The sequence below is a fragment of the Hesperophylax consimilis genome, chromosome 11 (genome assembly GCF_061612785.1).
Source record: "Hesperophylax consimilis isolate HC1 chromosome 11, BYU_Hcon_1.0, whole genome shotgun sequence".
NCBI classification, from domain to species: domain Eukaryota; kingdom Metazoa; phylum Arthropoda; class Insecta; order Trichoptera; family Limnephilidae; genus Hesperophylax; species Hesperophylax consimilis.
Genome location: NC_142846.1, coordinates 30,183,898 through 30,208,593, shown reverse-complemented (window position 1 = coordinate 30,208,593; position 24,696 = coordinate 30,183,898). Strand labels below are relative to the sequence as shown.

The following is a 24,696-nucleotide window of genomic DNA, read 5'->3' as shown; positions in this document are numbered from 1 at the left end:
ATTTTATTTTCTTTACTCAAATAATGACTTTGCTTTGCAGATTATTCCAAAACAAACGTCTTTATCGCATTTAACTAGAGCACTGGAAATTTAATACGATCTCGAACAACCTTAGTATAATTTATTAATTTCAGACTATCACCACGGACAACCAGAATCACTTTCTAAAAGTAGTTTAAAGGGATGTTGAAAAACTGTATACACTATTTAAAAAATATATATAATAAGCTGTATAAATTATTATAAAAGTCTGTAGAATAAAACATTTCAACAATGGTATGAAGTCAGTCACACGGCGTAAAAATACTCTATAAATTCGATCAAGTTCCTGAACAATTTATATAAACATCGATGCGCACAAATTCAATTACCCGACAGATGTCATAAATGATTTTGTCTGTCTGATGGGTGACCTTCATTAAAATAATAAGATTTAGTTACAGTTGTGATGTTTTTTTCCCACGCGGTGGGACGTGTTAGGAGTTCCGAATGTTCCTGGAGTTAGTTAGCCCGAATGAATGGTGAGTGTATTGAGACCGGTTGAATTGGTCACTCTCCGCCTAAATGCACAAAGTTCGTGAAATTAACGATTAATAATTATAATTACGAAGGCTTTCAAGGAATAACGTTCGCTGAAGAAGTACTTCATCCATGTGACAAGTAAATTGGGCTTTACTATGTTTTTATTGTCACTTTTATGGGATACGAGTGCAACGGTAAAGGTCAGTGAGTTGCATGCGATTCTCGTTGGTTTATGTCGTTCCGACGTGTTATTGCGGCCGAGAATTTTCCACTTGCTATGGTTGTTTACTGACACAAATAAAAAAAATGGCAAATACTAACCACCGTTATGTACTTCGATTAGTACAAATGTATACAGTTTGAACCGATTTAGAATACTGAAATTGTTAAGTTTGTATACTTATTTTATACAGTCTAGGATATTTGTAAATCTAGGCGAATTGAGCGATGTCTCGTTTTACCGACTAACTCCATCCAACATCTGCGCCCTTTGTGATAGGCAAATTGATGATTCCGGGCAATTTCCGCCCGATGAATATGGCGATGAATTACACATTTCCGAAACGAGATAACTGAATTGAAAATTCCCAAATTTAGATAACAGACTTGGAAAATTCCAATAAAGATTTCCGCGCGGGAGTTCGGCAATCTAATTACCAGATATCCGATGCGGTTGTTTCCGTAGTTATACATCTCTACGCGTTGGCTACCTTTTGTATTTAAATAGGCTCTGAAATTAGTTCTAAATTTTAAAAAATTACTCAATTTTTCATTGGAGTTACACAACTTGCAGTCAGTAAAACAATTATATAATTGTAATGATATACTTGTTAACATTTTACAGCTTGTGTATTATATCATAGTTATTCATAATATTTTGTCGAGCTTACTTATTGAGAATATAATAAAAAACATGTATAAATATTGTCGTACCACAACAGCCGTTGTAATATGTAAACAAGCTGTTATGATGCTTTCCGTACAGTTTTAATGCCTACAAACAGACATTATTAGAATACATGGTACACAGTGGAATGGAACAGCAAAAGGTAATTCTCTATTTAACTCACACTCGTGTTCTTAATATTTTATTTATATAATGATTTTATTTTAACAAAGATTTTTGTGTGATGGAAATAATGAGTGAATCAGAAAGTTACTTAAGCAACTTAGTAAAGTTAACTCTAAGCAATACAGATATAACGATATATCATAGACAAACAAGATGTACCTACAAACACAACTGGAATGAACGTTTGTTTATTTTCGTACACCTGAGGTATTTACTGAAAACCCACACTGGGCTTTCTTCCTTTACTTGCTCCTCCTTTTAGTCTACAAATCTATAACCTTATTATAACCTATTTAAACACGTTAGAGTTATAATATTAATATAAAGTGTTGAACATAGCTGCCACAATCCTGAGAGAGTTTGTATATTTCTATCGTCATTTACCGATCTGGTTCAAAGATCCAATTTATTACATAAATATCATTTATTATACTTAACTTCACTTTGGCTGAGAGAAAAATGAATATTTATAGTTTCGTACGAAAGTAAAGTGTAGAAAATGTAATATGCTCTCCAAAATGGGATATTCTCAGTCGAGAAATATAAAAATAGAGTGGTAGAAAAGAAACGGCGATTATTCCACGCTCCCAAGTCGAAGTTCATGGTTAAGACGTTACTATAGAAAGATTACAAATGCTAGCTTACAGCTTACAGCTTACAGCTCACAGCTTACTGCGTACACGCTTAAGACTCTACATTATATTACTTTCATTTCTCCAATATTCATCCGACTCTTCTCATAAAGCGATATGTTTTTGAAAAATATATTTGCTCGCGCTTAGGCCGAGGAGTAGTTGACGCAAACTGTCTCACGGAAAGCGAAGGAATTGTTTGATTCGTTTCAAATGAACTTCAAAAGTATATTTGCTCGCGTTTAGGCCGAGGAATCGTTGACGCAAACTGTCTCACGAAAAGCGAAGGAATACTTTGATTCGTTTCATTTGAACTTCTAAAAAATATACGATCAGTTCTTCAAAAATAATTCAGTGTCCGTAAGAGTAAAGAACATAGCCGAAGGTCCCAGACTGTAAATAATCCCAGACCTTCTCATTGGCCTAGTTGCCCGAGACCTAGTAGACCTCATTGTGGACCTGTGTTCAAGATCTCACGTAGACCTAGATCCCCAAAACCTTGTTCACCTCCTGGTGGACCTCGGTTTGAGACCTCACGTGGACTTAGATCCCCGAGACCTAGTGGACCTCCTGGTGGACCTGCGTTTGAAACCTCATTTGGATCTAGATACCCGAGACCTTGTGACTTCCTGGTGGACTTGAGTTCGAGACCTCACTTGGACCTAAATCTCCGACGCCTAGTGAACTTCCTGGTGGACCTGAGATCAAGACCTCACTTGGACTTAGATCTCCGACACCTAGTGAACTTCCTGGTGGACCTGAGTTCGAGACCTTACGTGGACTTGACCCGAGAACGATACTTTTAGTGGAAATAGATCCAAGGAAATCCCCCACGTTCACTGCGTTTCTAGCTAAGGAAATCATATCTTTCAGTCTTTCTGCGTCCACTGTTGTTGTATTGAAATAATACGCTGGAGGTGAACAAGGGGAGAAGCTCCAATATTGTTCTGCAGTACGGATATTAATACTAGTAGTGAATTGTTTATATTAAATACCTATCTAAACACCATAACAGATATGACAGAGATCAACAGAACAGAACAGTACAACGGATCTGAGGTTACACGGATGATCTATAGAAAGTACAAATATATCAGAAACCAAAATGTTGTATCAAAATTATATCTGAAAATGAAATATAAAAATATATACTTTTTCTCAAGAAGTGTTATTATCTTTAGACGGAATTATTATATGAAAGTGAATATTTTACAAGTTTAAGCAATTATAATGTTGAATCATAATAATATCGGAAGAAAAAGTAAAAATTAAATAAATATTTTTGCTCTCGTAATTAAAAATTTACATAAATCCAAACATTCTTAAGTAAATGATTCTAATTATATTTAAAGTTTATGTGTATTTAACCGAGTTATACAAAACCAAGTAGTAGTTATTAGTAATGAAAATATTAAAAATAATGTATTAAATATTACACATTACGGTTATAATTGAAGTTGTTGTATAAAAAAAAACGAAGGTTTACCCCTGTGGAGTATTTTAACTTGTAGAGAAATGCAATAATTATATAGTTGGTTGTTTGGTTAATTGGTGGGTAGGTTGATGGAGGGTTCTGGCGATTAGCGACCTCGCGCCCATCGCAGCAAGGCATCTGCTAACACGTCCAGATGGGCTTTGGTCTGGAAGTAAAACAAAACACACGTTGAATAAAATCACACTCACATTGTATAAAAACTATATACTTTCAGATGGTGAAATAGGAAAACGAACAGATTTTAGGTGCACCCAGGATATGCCACTTAAACCAAGATCTATCGTTTGCCAGGCGATCATGTTCGCCATTACACCACGTCGCCTCTTTTATTTTTTCTTTGATTATTTACATTTTAATTACTAATTTCTAGTTATTACTTTAAAGCATCCAAATAAAACTTACGTAGGGAAATTTAATCATATAGGTTAATGGGACATTATGTAGGAAATTGTATCATATAGGTAGATGGAACATTGGATCATATAGGAAAATGTGACACTGTGTAGGGAAATTGAGTAATTGTCATATAGTTAGGAAGTTGTATCATACAGGTAAATGGGACATTATGCGGGAAATTGTATCATATAGGTAGATGGAACATTATGCAGAGAAATTGTATTATAAAGGTAAATCGGACAATATGTAGGTAAATGGAACATTACGAGTATGTAGATAAATGGAACATTATGTAGGGAAATTGTACTATATAGGTAAATGGGAAATTATGTAGGGAAATTGTATCATATAGGTTAATGCGACATTATGTAGGGAAATTGTATCATATAGGTAAATGTCACATGAAGTAGGAAAATTGTATCATATAGGTAAATGCTATTTAAAAATGGAACAAGTAAGTAAAAATAAAACTGTGATTATCTTTTGTGACTCTCTAGGTAAGTATAAGTATGTTTTCGGTATCTGTTTGTACATAATTAGATGAACCTAGGAAGCTATATTATTTTGACAGCCCTTTTTAGGTGATTTTTCACAAAAAAACTGTTCTGTTCAAATTTTCCAGTTATGTTTATTATAATTACAAAGTTATTAACATAACGTACATTTCGAAAGTTAGAACAAACAGTGGAGATGTTTCGAATGCTATCGAATTTATCGAAATCATTCTATATGAAATAAAACCGGGTATGACAGTGACCGTGAAGATTGCAGAGAACCAATAAGGCCATATTTGAACACAAGCGTTATAAATAAGGAATACAGCAAATAAACTGAGAATGGAGTGTATGGAGAGGATATTATTAGAGTGAAAATGTCGATAAAAAAGGAATCGTGGACATCCGTCTAGAAAGGTGTGATCACGTGATTACGTATCTTCGAATATAATGGATGGACGAAAAAAGAAGTGTATAAGAGAATGTTACGAAACACTTGGATTGAAGGCGCAATTCCAGTGAGAAAACATTTAGGCAACATTTGTAGCACGCGGAATAATCGAAATATCTATTGGTTTCTTCGTCAAAATAATGAAAATTAACAAGGTGCAATTCCACTGAGGAAACATTTAGGCAACATTTATAGCACGCGGAATAATCAAAATATCCCTTGGTTTCTTCGTCAAATAATGAAAATTAACAAATATAAGAAAAGATAAACAAGAAAACACAAACAAGTACCTCAATACAAAAAAATATATTGTAATGAGCGGTGATTAATTAGTTATTATTAAAAAAAAACAGTTTCTTCGATATAAATAAAACGTTAAATCTTCACTTGTTCAAAATATTAAATATCCAAAAGTTCTTTACCGATTTCTTTGAAATTTTGACACGACGTGACGTTACACTCGAATGCGCGTATTTTTTATATACCTGTATTATATGTATGTCAGCTGTGACAGGAAAAACGTGTTTTTTGTAAACAGCGCCATCTGTTGGATGGAAAACAAACACGCGCTATTGTTTCTCTATCTGCACAGACAGACTGAGCTACAGCAACGCGTTTTGGGTTACAGTTAGTAATATAAATAAAATTCTTATAATACCTAATTATTGTTTTTATGAATATATCAAAAAAATTTATTAATTTACACATTTGTGTTTCTCGTACATACCAAAAACCTTTATAAATTAACACAACAGAATTTGTTAATTTTCATCGTAAGTTTTATCGTAACGAAGAAACGATTGGCTTCGAAACATCGATTATTTTCATTAAAGAGTGGTGTACGTAAACTTATTGATTTTCACTATAGTATAATGACCCCATAAAGTGAATTTGCGATAGTTGAAGAAGAAATAATTATTTTATTTAGTTAAACGGAAGAAACACGCAGTAATATTAATATGTTGGGACATAATGTTTTAGATAGGTGAATACCATACATGAGACAAGTATAGTGCATTTGGTCTGAGCATTAAATGTATAAAACTCTCCACACTTTTAACATCTTGGGATCCAACAAAAGCACAGTAGGCATCGACGTAGGTTCTTCAATTTTACAATGGAATTTTGAAAACTTGAACAATAATATCAATGATGTTATAGTATAATATTATATAGGGTGTCCGGTGATAAAGTGGAAAACTTCTGGAGGTGATTCTACATGATGGTGGAAGTAAAAAAGATCAATAACTTTTTCGGAATTCCAACTCTCTTTCCCATACAAATATTTTATATTTTTCCATAGAAAGATATTTATTTTCAGATACAAACAATTCAACTTTTTAACCTATGTACTACCTTAAATCGTTGGAATTTCGAAAAAAGTTATTTATTTTTTACTTGTACTATCATGTGCAATCACTTCCCGAAGTTAGCGCACTTCATCTCCGGATATCCTGTATTATTATTATAATGTATAAAGCGAAAAAGTTTGGATAGATTTGCTTACGCGATATTTGATTCAATTTCATCAAGGTAAAGCTCAGGTTTAAAAAGGTTCGACTGGCTTTAGCGGGTATGGCTGCGTTTTGGTTACGGTTGGATTACAAAGGTCGTTCCGGGATTCAGCCATGAAAGCTTACGAAAGCTCAGTAAAAGTAAGTTCGCCTCGTAATTTAGAAATTTTTTATAAATGGTTAATTCTGCAAAGTCCAAAAGCTTTGCAAGCGATTCAAAATATTTATAATTACCCCGGAAGTCAAGTCTGAATTGTCCGCGATTGTTTTTTGAGTTAGTGGTTTTTCTGGCTTTGTAAAATTGTGAAAAATGAAATAGAAAAAAGCATGACTTGAGATTTTCATGGCCAAAAGTGATACAACGCTGCGTGAATCAATTTTATTAAATTTTGTTTTTTAAAACGATTATTAAAAATGTATCCTACACGGAAGTCGCTATCGTGTTTTTTAACGTTTCATGTGAATATTAAAGAAGTGTAATAAGACTAATTAGTATATGGATATGAGGCGGAAGGAATTGAAGAACATAAAGACATTTTGAAAAACCTTATAGAAAATGGATGTGAAGCTGATAGGAACATAAATTTGTGTTTAATACCAAACGAAACAGCGCAGGAGCTTACTGTTATCTAAGTAATGTATCCGAGAAAATGGTATCTCATAAGGGTGATAGTGAAAAAATATCCACCTTCTTAAATGTATAATATAAATACGAGAGGTATAAAATTACACCTAGCAATCTAAAACCTAGGCAAAATCAACCCTACAATTATAATTAATTATTATAAGCAATAATTAGTCACCTGTAATATCAAATCAAATTTAAAATATCTCCCGAGTAAAAATATTTAAAAAATATAAATATATAAAATTAGCTGTAATTGTTGATTGAAATACTAGTGCATATTCAATTATTTGGCGTGTTGGAAATAAGTCGACGTGGCTCAGTGTTCCAGAGCGTCTGACCGGACATCAGAAAGCGCGGGTTCAATTCCCATCACATGTATTTTTACTCCGCAGATATTTTTAATTTGTATTGATATTACAGGCGACTAATTATTGCTTATAATAATTTATTATCCTTTGTGCTATGCATAAAAAACCTTGTCTTATTATTAAAAAAATAACCTAAAAATATAATTGAAATATATGTAGATAGCAAAATGATGATAGGTACAGTTTATTATAATAGGAACGATTTAAACCAACAAAAAACTTGAAAATATAATGTCTCTTCAAAAATAATGAAACAGTAACGTTGATGCTGGCTCTGTTTCAATGATTAATACACATACCCTTTAAGGCGATGCCATACGTAGTAATGCAAAATCATGTGTTTTTGGTTTGAAAATTTGGTCGCCTAGAAATGTTTCAGATCCTTTAATGAAATTCTGCGAGTAGAATACATCTTGGCCTTTGAAATAATCGAGTATTCTTTAGATAAGTCTTTTTATAAGCCCAGAAAAAAATAATGTAAAGGCCAATGAAAACTGCATTAAAGTTCAAAATCTCCTACTTACGAACCCATTTTTGGTTATGATTTTATTGTATAATATGGCAAATTAAGTTATTTATAAAATGATCGAAAAAAAAAAATATTTATGCCTGAACATCCACAAAATAAAATAAAAGGTACTTTTTTTCTTGCATAAATCAAAACAGGCGGATGGTGTTAAGCGGGAATTTAAACCTTAACACCATCTACGTAAGGGGTGTTATTGATGGCGGCTCAATTTAAAATATTACACGACGTAGTGCATCGCCTTAAATATGGAAAAAAATCACTAGCATTACAATGACCACTTCATTAAGCATTTAAAAAAAAAATCATTTTCATTTGACATTTACCAAGAATAACCAAATTATTTCAAGCAAAAGGATGGTCTTTTCAATCCAACATTAATTTATTCTGACCAATCCTTCGCGTGTTTCTGTCACAGAGCTTGACACGTAAAAGAACATTTATATTTGGATAGGAATTGTCATTATTTATTCTAAAAAGCAGGAAATATCGATATTTTGAATAATGTATAATATCTCACACTTACGCATACATTAGGATGTGTAAATACGTATCTGAAATTCGATTTTCACATGAATAATACGGCCCGTAAACTGAAAAGGGTAAAATGCTCACTTTTGGGATAAAGGTTTTTATTCTATTTTATTGTACAAAATAAACAATCTCATGAAAGGAGAGAAGCTATGAGGGCGAAAATAGTTTGTTAAACCGCTTGGAGCCAGGGAATTAACGGCGATTCTGTCATTTGAGCAAAGATATTAGAAGAACGAGATATGCTATGTTGGCCGCCGGACCGTAGGCGGAGTACTACCTAATTAGGGTACTTTGAATACTATCGGGACGTGTACGCACAGAAATCTGTTCTATGTATTAGTGAGGATACCTTAGTGTAAGCGAAGGTGTGCAGAGTAGTATTGGTGAACAAAACCGGCGACACTGGGCAAAACAATTCCACACAGTATGTGATACACATCTCGTTCTTCTAATATCTTGCTCTGCATTTGAGGAAATGATAGAAGGCTGATGGTTGAGTAAGTGGAGAGGGGTACGAGAAGTGTTGAGAAGTAGTAAGGTCAGTTAATTTAACATAGCTTTAGTCGTTTCTGCATGGTGGTCCTTCTCTTGGGACACACTCTATCTATCACTAGAACAAGCAAAGCAGGTATTACAAAACTTTATTTTGATAATATCGTATATTTATTACCAAAAGAAAATTATTCAGTTTTCGATAATTTTTAAAACTTCATTGAGATTTTTTATTTATTTTTTATTCATTTTAAATTTTTATTAATTTTTGGTAGAAAGCAGTCACTTTGTGGTTTGGCATATTAATTGAAATAAAACAATAACTTAATCCAGTTTAATTTTATACCCTGAAGATGTTTGTATTAAAAAAATATAAAAAAATAAATTGTGGTTACAAACAAAGTTATTGTTTTATTTCACTTCATTGAGATTTGATTATAATAGAATCCAAAGAATAATTCTTCGCTTACTTTCTCCTTATTCGACACAGATGCAGAGTGTAGATTTATGTATATTTGCCAAGAGAGCGTCTCGCGTCGGTATTGGAAAATCTTGCAAAATCAAAAAAAAGGTGACACGATTCGGAAGACGTAAGATGTAAGCGTCAGAATATTTTTCCATGTATTATTTATGTTTCGTTTTGCGGATAAATAAATCAGGATTTGCTCACCCTCCCATAACGTGTAAAGCCCCGACTTGAGTAACGGTTCAACAGATCTTATTACAATTTTCACCCACGATTTCGCATTTTGAACGGATTTTCTGCCACGACAAATTTTCAACAATGAGGCTAAAAAACCACGACGGAAACTTAAATTAACAGTACATGGCTTACGATACATCCCACTCAAGAAGATTTTTTGAATAAGTGGGTTTTCCTTTAAAAAGATGTTTTGGGAATATTACTTACAAAAAAGAGAAATATTAGGGATATTTTTCGGTAGTAGGTAAATAAATTATTTTATTTATAAGCTTTCCAAGGCGCCAATAATATGAAATAACTACCAAAATCCTGCTTCTCAATAAATTAACTTTTTAATCAATTATGGCATATTTATTAGCAGCTCGAAGCTTGTAGGTGGATTAAAAAGAGCTCGTAAGAAAAACAATAATAATTGAGACGGTATCTTAGTTATGAAAGAAACACCTTAAAAGAACCAGTTATTTTTTATTAGGAGATGCTTATCAAAGAAAAAAGCGTGGAAAGGAAAAGTTCAATTTTGGTAAAATTTATCAACATAATCATCAAAACTAATTGGGAAATTAGAAAATTTAATTAAGTAAATGGTGTGATGGGATAAGGTTGACCTTGTATGCGCTTGTATATCTATTCAGGTCATGTTAATTAAATAAAGATGCTGTAATAAAGCTCTACCAAAATAACACAGATTTTTCTATCGTACAATTAAATTTTGTCAAAACTACTAATGCATTGTAATTTGATTTTGAAAATGACTCGTTTAAGTTGGTGACGAAAATTGGTAATCACAAAAACAACCACGAAAGTTATCCTTTGTTTGGTAGAATGCCTGTAATGAGGAGCAAAAGGTAGCAGATCTAAGCGCAATTATCTCCAATGCTGAACCTGTACAAATTCAATATCACTGGATTGAGTTCCTTTGGTTGTAAAAGAGAAACACAGATCTTCTATGAATGAGATGATGGACGGTGCATAGAATTACATACTTCAGAATAAGGATCGAAAAACACAAGATTACCAAAAAAAAAATCTAGTGGACGATTGATGGAAGGTGTAGTAGAGATAACGTCGCCATTTGTAGATTCTAAGCCCAAGGTAGAGCAAATTGACCAGGCTGCAGTGTGCAGGCTATCTTAGTACCTAAATGAAAATAAACTAATTTAGCTTTTTGTAAAGAGATTCATTAATTTACGGAATGAAAAAAATGATCGCATGTTCTATCAGTGAAAGTTCCCTCTTTGAACAAAGAATCATCAAATTACGGATTTGTAGAAAGTAGAAATATTGTGGAGATTGCATGGTAAAAGCAAAGTGCCTGATGAAAATAAGAACGTGCCCTTTTAGAATGAAATAATGAACTTACGGTTTTGTAGAACATGCAGGCCTGGCGATCCTCATCCTCGCCGGCCGGGCAGTCGATGAACCCGTCGCAGAGTACGTGGTCGTCTATGCAGCGGTAGCGTCCCTGGCGGTCGGGCGTGGGGCACGCGAAGCGCTCCATGCCATCGGCCGCAGGGGGGCACTCTGCAACAAGTCACACGATAAGGGTTAGCGGTGTAAGACAGGGAACAGAGACTGATCGATATGTCTGAAGAGTACATGGCCAATATGATAGAGAGGACTAACCAAAATTCATGAGATTTCTGAAGCGTAGCGTAAGCAACAAGTATAAGAATTACCAAAGGTAATTCAAATAAGTTAAGGAAGTGGAGGATTTGTTGTTTTGCCTACAAACAATAAATCATACACAAGGTCGAACAATCTATCAATCTAACAAATAATCTAATGAGACAAAATTCAAAACGAAATTTCTATAAAAGATACAAAAAGAGTCAAAAGAGTTGGATGTGTTTGAAAAATTAACTATCAAATTGAATGAGTGATCCTGAAAAGAAATCACTAAATAATCATATTGCGCACCGCTGTATTTATCAATACAGGGCATGCTGTAGAAAATGAACTGACTGTTAAAGACACCTGTTTTCGGACTTTTTGCACAGGGATTAGCAAAGTTTACTACTAAATCCTGTTAAACCCAGTGCAAAAAGTCGATAAAAAGGCATCTTTAATTGTTAATTCAGTTTCTACAGCAGGGCTTGAATTAATATAGGTGGCGGTGAATTACCTGATTAAAATTATTAAAAAATTGAATTTGTAAATTGGTAGTAGTTAAAATATTAACGATAAAATTTGAAGTGATCCTGAAAAGAAAGGCACTAAATAATCAGATTACGCACCGCCATCTTTATTAAAACAGGTCATGCTGTAGAAACTGAAATGACAGTTAAATATACCAGTTTTCCGACTTTTTGCACTGGGTTTAGCAGGATTTAGTACTAAACTCTGCTAATCCCTGTTCAAAAATTCCGGAAACAGGTCTCTTTAACTGTCAATTCAGTTTCTACAGCAAGGCTTAAATTAATAAAGGTGGCGGTGGATTACCTGATAAAATTTATTTAAAAAATGGAACTTGGTAGATTGGTAATACTTTTTTTATAAAATTATTTAAATCGCATCATTTCTTTCGCTTCCAATGAAACAGCGCGTAGAGTCACATAAAGCGGGGAGCTTAACTTTGCCCTGTCCAATTAAGCTCAAGCGACACTCTTCAAGTGCGAGTACTTGTCGGTTAGCACTTCCAAGCGCCGGGACAATTGCAAAATTAAATACTTAATTTACTTTGCAACAGCGCCTTACCTTAAAACCCGAGATCACAATCGAGACAAAATTCTATATCATTCACTTTATGGGATATGCTTTACAGATGGATTCAAAATAAACTAGTTTTTAATTCTCAGCGTGAAAATTCTAGCTAATTCTTACTCCTTTCTTTGATACCTTTGCAGAGATTGGAAATAAATTAATACAAATTGACAGAAATCTAATTTCTAGTTAAAAATTGTACGCGTAAAATCAAATTTTATTTAATGTTGTTTGTTAAAAAAATTATAAAAACCTTTAAACATATTTAAATGGAGTTCTAAAATTGAAACTTTAAAAAACATTACATTTTAAATAAGTTTGTTACAATTATTTTTATACGTGCATTTAAAGTGGATATCTTTTAATATTTCTGAATTTCACCCCATTAATAAGGGTTTTTAATTTACTTTTCCTTCCAATATTTCATTAATTTTATCAACCTTATTATAATAAAGTAAATAAAGCAAGTGGGAAGGCTAGATAAATGGTGATGTTGCGCTATCTCAGCTTGACTGTTACTATAAAATAAAGAGAATGTAAAATTAAATTAAATACTTTTTTTGCCTTCAAAGGTTAAGGACAGAGTTAATTTTCTGGTTCGCTTATATAAATAAAATTCTGAATAATAAGAACCTATCAGCTTGTCAAAGGAAAAAATACAAGAGAAATTATCTCGGAAGCAATTTAAATAATATATTGAACGTATTTATATAAATTTATATATCGTCCCAAAAGGAAAAAAGGAGAAAGCTGTTCGAGTTAGCTAAGAAGTCCACCACTCGATTTTTCTTTTGCAATGATCACAGGAAACTATGCTTATAGTAAATTACACAACTGCCCTGATGATGGACGCTGTAATGCTTTCTTAGACGCTGGCTAAATAAGAAAGTAGCGTAACACGGCATAACATCCCAAAAAATAAATGTCAATTATGCTTGTACTAATTATCCCGAGCGAAATGTTCTCTCAAATATATCACACTTTAGCCTCAAAACGATGCATGAAAATTGCTTTACCTATGTTTGAATTTTCAGATTCTTCCGCAGTTTTTTTCTTTTTTCTTATTCCCCGCACTTGTAACATACATCTGTGTGATTTAAAATTGTATTCCTGCGTGATTGCTAAATTACACAAATTTAATGAACTTTCGTATAACTGTTTGACAGATCTAAATCTGAATCACTAATGACATATAATGTTTACTAATGGCGTTCATTCTAAATGAATTTCCAGCCGATTGTCTAGTTATTTGTAAACAATTTTTTTAAATATACATTTAATAAAGAGATTTCACAATATATTATGTTTTAGATAGTCAATGATACTGACGCCAATGTTTTAAAAATAGTTTCGGCTTCACAAATTCTACAAAAATTACAATATCTAATGTTGCTTCCGAAAATAATTTAATATTATTTTCGACCCCAAAAATACAAATTTTCAGAGTGTAATTTTTAGTAAATACTATTGTTGTTATTTTGTGAATTATTTCATTAATTTTAGTTTTAATTTTATTTTCAGAGTGATAAATTTTTGTAATTCATCAAGTCAGAAGTAAACACGTTTGGGGAAAGATTATAAAACTCCATGTCATCACGATATACGTTATAAATTCCCTTGCACGAATGTCGTCCACGGTTGAACAAAAGTGGTATGCTTTAAACTCAAACACGAGCATTCATTTCTGTACTGAGATTAGAGTATTGCCTTGTTACCAAATAAGTTTATAAATTTATTTAACAACCATGATATTAGGTTTTATTTTAAAATCAATTACGGTATTTTTTTTAACGAAATACCAAATAATACTTATATAGATAGGTAGTTATATTTTTTATGTTATTGTTTATGTACCCAAACACGACGGTAAAAATAAATGCATTTTTACAAAAAACACAAAGTAGAATGCATAATGATAATGTGTTGTCAACTAGCATAAAAAATATTGTCGGCAAAGCATATCTTGTAGCGATGGGTCACGACTTATTTTTATTAAGAGCAGGAGTCACTTTACCAGCTCAATATTTCTTTATGACTCAAAGAATCGAATCAATTGTACGGTGGATCAACTGAATGGGAGGATTGATCGTAGAAAGTAGACGGAATGAGCATACTGTGCTCGCCCGATACGACTCGCCCGATACGGCTCCTTCGATACGGGTCCTCCGATACGCCTCCCAAGCTATGGCTCTCTCGCTACGGCATCTCCCCCGATGCAACTTTCAGCTACTCAGCGAAAGCGTAATAATGCTGTACCAGTACGCCACCTCGTACCACGAGAAAAATAAAAGATAAGATGCCAAATCACGGATTATTTGAATTCTCTACAAATCAATTCCAATTTAAATGGCAATTAAAAGAATTAAATTTCTGTTAAAAATATTATATTATAGGATAGGTTAGGTAGTATAAAAAACACTTCCACTTTTCATATTCAAAGAAAAAGTTATGGAGTTCTTTGAACCGGAGTTACAAACAGACAAGCGTCACAGCCAATGTCAGTGTTTTTTAAATACTTTATATTACAAAAAACTACTTTTTTATTTAAATATTTTTTAGCAACTTCCCTGTAAACTGAATTTCGTGCATTTGCTTTTCTGTCGAGTAAATGCGAAGTTTTTTAGGACGGATAGTTTCGACACAATTTGAAAAATTGTTTAGTAAAGTTCTGTGAACGTCCTATTTCTGTTATTAGGCAAGTACTGTGAAACAACCGGCCCATGATGAAATAATAACAGAACTTGAATAGAACTATCACAGAACTTTAATCTTAACTTTGTAATTTGATGAATTGTTCAATGTCCATGAAAAAACCAGACATTAATGATAATATGTCGAACATACATGAAATCATCGTCAACTTTGAATTAATTTACGAAATAGTTTTGTAGAAAAAATGAGCTCACCACGCTAACTGTTCCATCGCTTTAGTACTCAACATAATATTCCATGACGCCAATAATTATAATCATAACTGGAGATAAGTTTTTATGTTGAAATTTTAAATTTTCTGCGTTGCGTGCTGACAAAGTGGAAAAGTCTTAAAATAATATTTGAAAAATACACGGAGTTATCACGTCTCTCTGCGAATTTAAAAGGATGCAGCGGATAAAATTAAATGAACGATACAGCTTTATGTGCTTGAATGGGTCATAAAGACAAAACTCATAACACCCCCGTGGCTTTAATCATAATTTAGTTATTATTAGTAGGACGTGTGGGATTATTTCTGATTCTTTCTATTTTTTATTCCTGAAAAGTAAAAGTGACTAACCATTTTTATTTTTCACCTCAAGGGCAGTACTATGAACTTCTTTCTTCGATAACATTACGTACATTAAACTAAAAAATGCTATTCTGTTATATTTACTATTGACTTGTTTTCTCGACACATCTCTGATTTTTTTTCATCAATTTGCGTGCCTTACAATTTTAACGATCCATTCATCCACTCCTTTTGACAAAACCATTTAGGCTTCCTTTCTTACTTGTCCATTGTGTTTTGTACGTCCCAAAAATTCAAAATAATTATTACACATTTCCGGAACATAAAGATCAATTTAGTCCCATATTTTCAAAATGCAGGGACTTTAGTGCATTTAACACAATTATTAAATAAATGTAAATTTAAGCACCTGAAATATTCTATTAAAAATAACATGTTATTAAAATATTGAAAAAAAATATGCAATAATATTCAATGCCCGGAGTTGCTAAATATGATTCAGATTAATAAATTATAATTAATGATATTCAAAGTGGATCAATGTACAACAGACTGTAAACAAAATTCTTGTTTGAACAGACTATGTAATAATTAGAATAATATTAAATAAAAAAAGTCCATAAAATAGAGTTATTTCTTTTGTTTTCCGACTATAAAATTAATTTATTTTATGATCTGTCGTCTTATTATGTTATTCCGTTGTAGTTTTTGTTTAATGCAATTCTCTCAATTAAAAAATATTATAATTAGAAGGATGAAATATGTAAATGGTAGTATTTTTGGCACAACGAAAAAGAATTATAAAATGACTGCAGATTTAAAAGATTAATAAATAAATAACTTTCAATCATAGAGGATAGGTCAAGTTCATGATCATCAATAATCTAGTCTTTAATTTAAAGTTAGAAGAACAACGGTCTGCAAGCTTCTTTAGCATGTCTTACAATTCCTCGACGTCCTAATTTGCTTATATTTAAAAATGGTTTCTTTAAAGATCTTCTCCTTAAGGATCAATGTGAAAACCTTATTTTTTATTGAAATATTATAACTATTAAAAATAATCCTCCTTGCTACAATCCGCGACAAGTTACTACAAGTTAGTATCCGTGCTACGCGATACGAACTGTTGCTACGCGCCCTGCCGTACTGCGCGATAGACATGACTCGCTGAGGACGACTCGGTGCAAGCTACTCGCGCGCTGCGGCCCGGACGCTAGGGCTATTTATAGAACCAGCCCGGGTAGGGTGGTGTTCTCAAACTTTTCCTCGTCGGGGCTTTCAATTTATTGTGTCTGTTTTGGTTTACTTGCTAGCGAATACAAGACATTGTCGTTGTGTTAATAATTACACTGCCGATACCTAAATCGAGAAAAATAATTAAGATTATGATGCATTTTAGTGTAAATCTTTTATTGCATCATTAGCTACAGCGCTTTTTGAAATTCGTTTTTATGTCAAATCCTAGAATGTAAATAAATACTTTTTTTACATTTCTGTTTTCTTTTATATGAAAAACTACTGTGAAAAAGTAGGAGGTAAGCTTATAATACACAACCTTTGTATAGCGAGCATAATATACATTGTCGGGCTTAGCTTGAAAATTAATATGGTTTATATTAATTAAAATTAATATGGTTAATATTAATTAACATTTTGATTGATTTAAAGGTTTATATTAATTAACATTTTGATTGATTTAAAGGTTTCAGGTTTAAGGCATCAAATAAAAATTTGAATGTAAAATATAAGAGTGCCTAGAAATAATGCAATTTCAACAAATCTAAATGAAATGGTAATAAACTGTGTTAACTTTTCATTTAATTTTTGTAATTTATAATTCTTACTAGTTTCCCATTTTCACTAGTTTAGATTTCTAGTACAGTTTATTATATATTTTAGTTTTGTTTTCATTTAATTTATATTTAGTGATTGCTTTCCACGGAAAATGATCCATTAGTTCAGAACAAAAAGGTTACAGTTGATAAAAACTATATTTTAAACCCCTTTTTTATGGTGAAATATTTTGACTAGAAATTGAAGCAAAATACTAGAACATATTGAATTATTAATTATAACAGAAGGCTGCGGGCTTATTTCCCATCGGCGGCATTTTTTTGTCGGAAGACTTTTTCAATATGAATATGTGTTTCAGGCTAATATTTACTGTTCATAATAATTTGAAATATTTTTTGCACTGTAGACAGTAAAAATACGGTTATCAAAGATAAAAAAAACAGATAAACTAATTTAAATTGACTACAATCATTTTAAAATTCTATTTTTAATTTACATACTTTTTCACTGAGACGAAACCCTTCACTATTTCATCAGAATTATTTTGCCGGTGCAGGCCTTACTATGGCAAAAATGTTGATTCAGCATATATCTGACTCTGAATATAAGAGGAAAGTGGAAGATGAACAAAACACTAGATTCACAAAAAATGATGGCATTCTTCAACCAAAATATAACAAAGAATACAAACAGCGAATCCTGGAGAATAAAGTGCCCAAAATATTAAAAATATCACTAAGTAAAATCAAAAATTACCAAACATATTTAGATATAGGCTGTAAACTTGGCTCCTAAGTAGTGTTACTTTATAAGAGGAGATGATCTCAATCTATAGTTGTAATTCAATGCCGAGTGGCTTGGTTAGTTTTATTTAAGATTATGTGTGTCAATAATAATAATGCTTTTATAAATAATTAGTAGTTATTTTGTGTTTGCTTATTTAAAATTTTAATTGAACATCCTGTTGAGAAACTGCTTAATTGCAGGATAGTACTTTTGAAGAACATTATATAAAATTAAAAAATAACGTGCAATGTTACATATATCTCAGCTTATAATTGTTCTGAAATTAGTTTTCGAACACTGTGAGAGGTATTTCAAAAAAGGGTGACGCCTTTCTAGATAAGTAATCAAAATTTTTGTATTTTTTTAGATTTGTTGGTTATGTATATTTATATTAACTGGAATATAGTAAACAAACAAGCAAATAATTGCATGAACACATTGAAACAATGGTTTGATACAAATCTTCTCTCATTAAACACTAACAAGACATACTATATACATTTCTCAATTAACAAACTACAAACACTCCCTAACACTCAAATAATTATTCACAATAACAAATGTAATAAAAACATATGTATCCAATGCTGTTCAATATTGAACTCAGTATCAGAAATTAAATATCTCGGAGTGATAATAGAACAACACATGAAGTGGAAAAGACATATATGTGAATTGGTCAAGCGTATCAGAAAGTGTGTATACATATTCATAAGATTAAGAAATATTTTAAAAAGAAATAACCTAAAAACAGTATACTACGCACTAATCCAGTCGTTAATTCAATACGGAATTATTGGATGGGGGGGTCATACAATAAGATTCTGACCCGAATAAAATTGGTCCAGAAGCTAATCCTCAAAGTAATACTCAAGAAACCGTCCACGTATCCAACAGAAACGCTATTTACAGTATATTATAATAAAACAAATAAAAAACTTTATTCCACTTAATTTTTACAGATACACACTTAATACATACTTAATTTCTACAGCTATTTACAGATTTCGGGGTGCCCCGAGTAGAAGATATATTCAAGAAAAATGCAATTATCCAAATTTATAAAGATAATATAATCAAAAAATTTGAAACCCACTTATCTAAAAGATATCAATACAATATCAAAATTCCAAAATGTAATACCAAACAAATGCACAATAACTATAAATATTTAGGAATAAAGTATTTCCTGAGGTGATATCTCACAAAAGCGGCGCTATACAAATCATCCAATAAATAAATAAATAATAAATAAATAAATTTCAACAACCTTCCGATTGAAATAAAGGATATTAACATACTTAAACTAAAACTAAAGTTACTCTTTCAGAAATAATTAACTAAATAATTGCCTGTTTTTCCCTTTATTGATATTCATTGAAATTTATTATCAGTCTATACTCATCTCCACTGTATTTAGATTTTGTCTCTTTATATATTGTTCCTATCATATATATACTTACTTATAGCATAATGATTCTATTTTTCTTATAATTAGTGTAACTCTCTCACCAAGCACAAGAACCAGTTTCTTCATTGGTGAGATTGCGAAAATAAATATATTTTGTAATGTAAATATATTCTTTATGTACTCATATTATATCCTGTACCCACTTTATATATATTAAATAAAAAAATAAAATAAAAAAAATGTACTAAACAAAATTGCAATATTTGTAGTCAGATTTCTTCTGCTACATTGACCTATCGTAAACCATCAGACCAGCCATGTCCTTCCAAGATACTTTTCTTTAATACTGGTAAATATACTTTTGGTAATATTGAAAAGGTTGTGACTTCCTTATGGCGGACACAACTGGAAGCAGTGCACAATTGACATAAAATATCTTAGAAGAATGTCGACTCCTCCAGTTCCTGCGGTAAGTGACTCCCGATGTTTTCGACTGCATGAATAACCTTAGAATTCCATTGTGACATATAAAACAGACCTAAATAAATCTCTGCACAGTTTGACCACCAGCGAAGTTTTTAGTATATATACAGTGTGGCCTGCGTCATACTACGCCAATTCTCGCCAACACCGCCGTAGCACAGAGCCGTAGCGCCGGTAGAGGCAAGGAACTAGAAGCTACGTAGCATCTCGTAGCTACGTAGCAATCTCAACAGTCATTATTCTCTGAAGGTGCGACGTGATATTATGTTAATGATATAGGGACGTATCGGTGTTGTAGATGGGAATGTAAAGCAAATTATGTGACGTGATTTAGGGGAAATATAAAAAGCCTACTTCCCGCAACCAGAAATATTATTAGGCTGCGGTTAAAAGCCTTTAAGCTTGAAGGAAAAGATTTTAAGCACTGACAAAACAGCATCGAAAATAAGACACATTTCTACCAAGTACGGTGTAACTCCCATGAGACGGTTAAAATTTCGTAAATATCTCAAACACTAATTTAATATTGAAAATAAAATTCAAAATAATAGACACACATGGACAAAAAGAAATTTTTTATTTTTGAATTTTCATGGACAGTAACGAGATGCATTTTAAAAATCTAAATTTTACTGGGATACAAATATGGCTAGCCGCACAATGGGGGTTAATACATAAAACAAATTACTGATAAATATATTCGGGACATTTGCAGCATCATTGGATATATTTTTGTTATAAAGTTTAAGGCAAGGCTGCCCAACCTTTTTAACAGGTGGGCGAAATTGACGAATTAAAAATCATTAGCGAGCCGCTGAATACTGACGGTTCCTATTTTTGTTACCTAAGCTTTTTAGAGTCTTGTTTTATACAAAAAAACAAGTAAACATATTGAAATTTTATTGCCGTTTATCAAAATAATAAAATAAATAGCATCTACTGGCAAATAAGGAAACAACATTTTATGTAGTAAAAATCTTAATCCAAGTAATTGGTACAATCAATGTGATTTCTGACATTGTTTTTTTTTTTTAATAATTCTCCTATGTTAGGAGTCAGTTCAGATGTTGTCGGTAGCAACAACTCAGAAATATGTTGCTCAGTTAGAGATGTGCGGTATTTATTTTTTACAAAATTAAGATTAGAAAAAAACTTTTCACAAACATACGTTGATCCAAAACTACTTAAAAATTGAAAGGCCAGGTCAATTATAGCGGGAAAGTCTTCTTTTGGCACCAATATCCAGAAATCTCCAAATTCTTCCGAAGAACTTTGTGACGTTGAAAATATTTTTTCTGCAAAAAGGTTTTTTAGTGCAGAATGATTTTGCATTTCAGTGAGTTCCAAGTGGATATTGGCAGGATAACTAATTATTTCAGTCAAACTGATTGTGAAAGTATTAAAAAAAAAAAATATTTTGTTTTGTACTTTCAAAGTCCTGAAATCTGCTTTCAAACAACTGTAATAAGCATCTTCTTTTAGTCTCTCTCTGTCTGTCATATAATATGTTCTGATTTCTGATATCTATGGTCTGTCACTTTCCGAGCGGAATAGCTAAATACGTGACCGCGCGCAAGCTGCATTGTTTGTTTTGCCGCGGGCGCGCGACACTTTTTCAAATTGGTGGTTTTTTTGAAAATAGTTCACGCGGGCCACTTATAATTCGTTCACGGGCCACAATGTGGCCCGCGGGCCTGGAGTTGGGCAGCCTTGGCTTAAGGATTTAAGTCTCCAACAGTGGTAGTAAAGGCATAAAAAAATTGTTAAAAAATAAATCATCAATGAACAAATAAATGTCATATTTCCCTTACGGCGAACTTCTCAATAATTACACTAAGGATGGGTTCTTTCACAGAATTTGAACAATTCATCAAATTTAAATGTTGATTTTCAAGTTCTGTCAAGGTTCTACTTAAGTTTTGTTATTATATCATTACTGGCCAGTTGTTGCCACGAAACTGAAATAATAATAAAACTTGAATAGAACCTTCACCGTTTTACCAATTTGATGAATTGTTCTAATTCTGTGAATTATCCGTTCTAAATGTTTTACTCTAAAGCTAACAAATGTTTTCTTTTAAAATTACTGCGTTTTACAATTAAAAGTTAAAATATAATAAAGTGATTTCCATTTTGTGTTGAATTAAAAACAACCATATTGCAGTGAATGAAATATAGTGATATTTGGATTTCAGAAATATCTCTGGTATTGCCAATTTTATGGGAATAATTTCTCACTCACACCGTTAATATTAAACAACAAAATTGTCGAATACGTCCAAATAGATGAAATGTATTGACCTATGCCAAATAAATAAAATTCACTAGGTGAGCTCTGTACTGATTGAAACCTAGAAGAAATGTATACTCGTTCTGTTCTTGCTATTAGTTTTTAAAAATTTTATTACGGTTTTCTCTGTTTTGTTATATTATTGTATTAGTTTCGCAAATGACTTGCCAACAACTGTGTGTAACAGTTTTTATTATGGTTGTTTCAAAATTATTGCTGGTATGCAAAAAGTCATGTCATCGCCTTGTCAAGGCTTCTAGAATTTTCTGAGACCAATATTTTGTTTTGCCAGATTTTTTTAAAATTATTTTAATTTAAAGATAATGTTTTTATTTATTTTTATTATACGCGGAGGGTATCCTGCCGGTACCTGATCTTTTCGCTATTCAACGTTAATCAAATTAATCTACAAGCTTGCATTTGACATTTGAAATGTCCGATTTATTGACAAATATGAAATGCGAATTCTATATGTAAAGATTCATTGATTGATAATTTTTTTTAACGTTTTTAAATAGAAAGAAAAATTTAAGGTTGTGCTTAGCAACGTGAAAAGAAAAAAAACCTTTTAAACTATTAATCGGTTTGAAAAACCGGCTAGATAACAGAGAATAATTCTCACTGTATGTCGCCTAGAATATATATTTTACTCTGGTGTTCGCACTTTACAAGTGAGTATAAAATGGGTAATAACGAAAAACTTAAGATAATTTTAAGCTTTCCTTCAATCAACTCTCTACAAATTTGCAAGTAATCAGGTGCCAGTATGGCAATTATAATACATTTAGAATTAGGTGACGTTCATTGTTCAATCTCAATTCATACAACTTTATTTCCCTGGAGACTTCAATAGACTGGCATTCCGGATTGTTTGACAGTGCAATTGTGTTAGGAAACTCTTTTCGGTTTCGCCAAGCGTTTTAACAAAATTATTTATTATAATTTTTCAGAAGTTAACGCTTAAATTATAATATTAATTATTGAAACAATTTTAATAGTATCAAAACAATATTATGCAGAAAATATAAAGAGACGTTCACTAACTTAGAAATTTTAGAAAAATGTGCGAATTTTGAAAGTTTTTAAAAATAAAAATATACAAATGTTTTACTTTATAGTTAGACTCAACCAATATCGAAATGAATCGCACAGATATTGAAATGTTTTTTCAAGCAAGTAGTGCGAATATTTAGTTTTCGCCTGAAAAATGGTTTTTAAAGTCTTATTTGCCAACCATTTTTTCACTGTATTGACACTGGATGGCGTAAGCATGAGAAGACAAACAAACAAATAGAGGAACCCAAAAAGCTCACATCGTCGAAAAACTCATTCACCGATACTGTTTACATAATATTTTGGAAGCGTATTTCGTTATTTAAACAAAGTTATAAATTTAATGGAACGTACTTATGTAAAATAACTATTTTAAAAGTTAAAACAGTTTTACTATTCATTGCTATCGCCAATTTCAATCAGAGTTTCAAATATTGAACAATAATGAAGGGAATCGGCTTTCTTCAGAAAAACTCTAGAAAGCGGAGCTCTGGCGTCTTTATATTATCACATTTCTGAGATTTATTAGCCAACGGATTTATTTTAAATTGAAGAAATCATTTCACGAGCTACGAAGCTTTTCAATAATACATTTAAATGTCAACATGAAAAATTACGAAATATGTTTGGTAACAAAATATCTTTTAGTCTTAAAACTAAGGCGTCTAACTGATAGATTCTCATTTTTTAGGTTTAAAATAACGTACCTAATCAAAGGTACGTTATTTTATTTTTACTACCGATCAGTGGCTGGCAATTCCTCTGATGGCTAAGTCCTCTATCACGACACAAGCAACATTTTTTGCTAACTGTAATGGTAGTAGGAGATTTTCAAATATTGTCAGGTTATTCGTAACCTCGGAATGATAGGTAGGCAGAGAGGACAGACCGCCAAACCTCGTCTTGGCACTCACTTCATTGCCTCATTCACATTCATACATCGTCTTAAACATACTCTTCTATTGTTCTGATTCTTTCGTGGCCTGATTCAAGTATTTGATTCACTTGGTCGTGCCCTGTCTTTTTCGGGCGCCCTCTACTTCTGCTACCATTCACGAAAAATTAAAATTACAAAAGAAATTCACAGAAATTATTTCGAAGTAACAAGTTTTTACCAATTTTATTC

The 24,696-nt window shown here is 32.0% G+C and overlaps 1 protein-coding gene across 1 annotated transcript in view; it reads right to left on the bottom strand.

The window, feature by feature from the left end:
* Positions 1 to 215: 215 nt before the first annotated feature.
* Positions 216 to 24,696, bottom strand: part of jeb (low-density lipoprotein receptor domain-containing jelly belly protein) — a 253,680-nt gene continuing 229,199 nt past the window's right edge. The window contains exons 3-4 of the mRNA XM_089637130.1: positions 11,188 to 11,348; positions 216 to 3,866 (exon numbers count right to left, since the gene is read on the bottom strand). Of these exons, the coding sequence (XP_089493256.1) occupies positions 3,807 to 3,866; positions 11,188 to 11,348 (221 nt within the window). The 3' untranslated portion in view covers positions 216 to 3,806. The remainder of the gene's footprint in view (positions 3,867 to 11,187; positions 11,349 to 24,696) is intronic.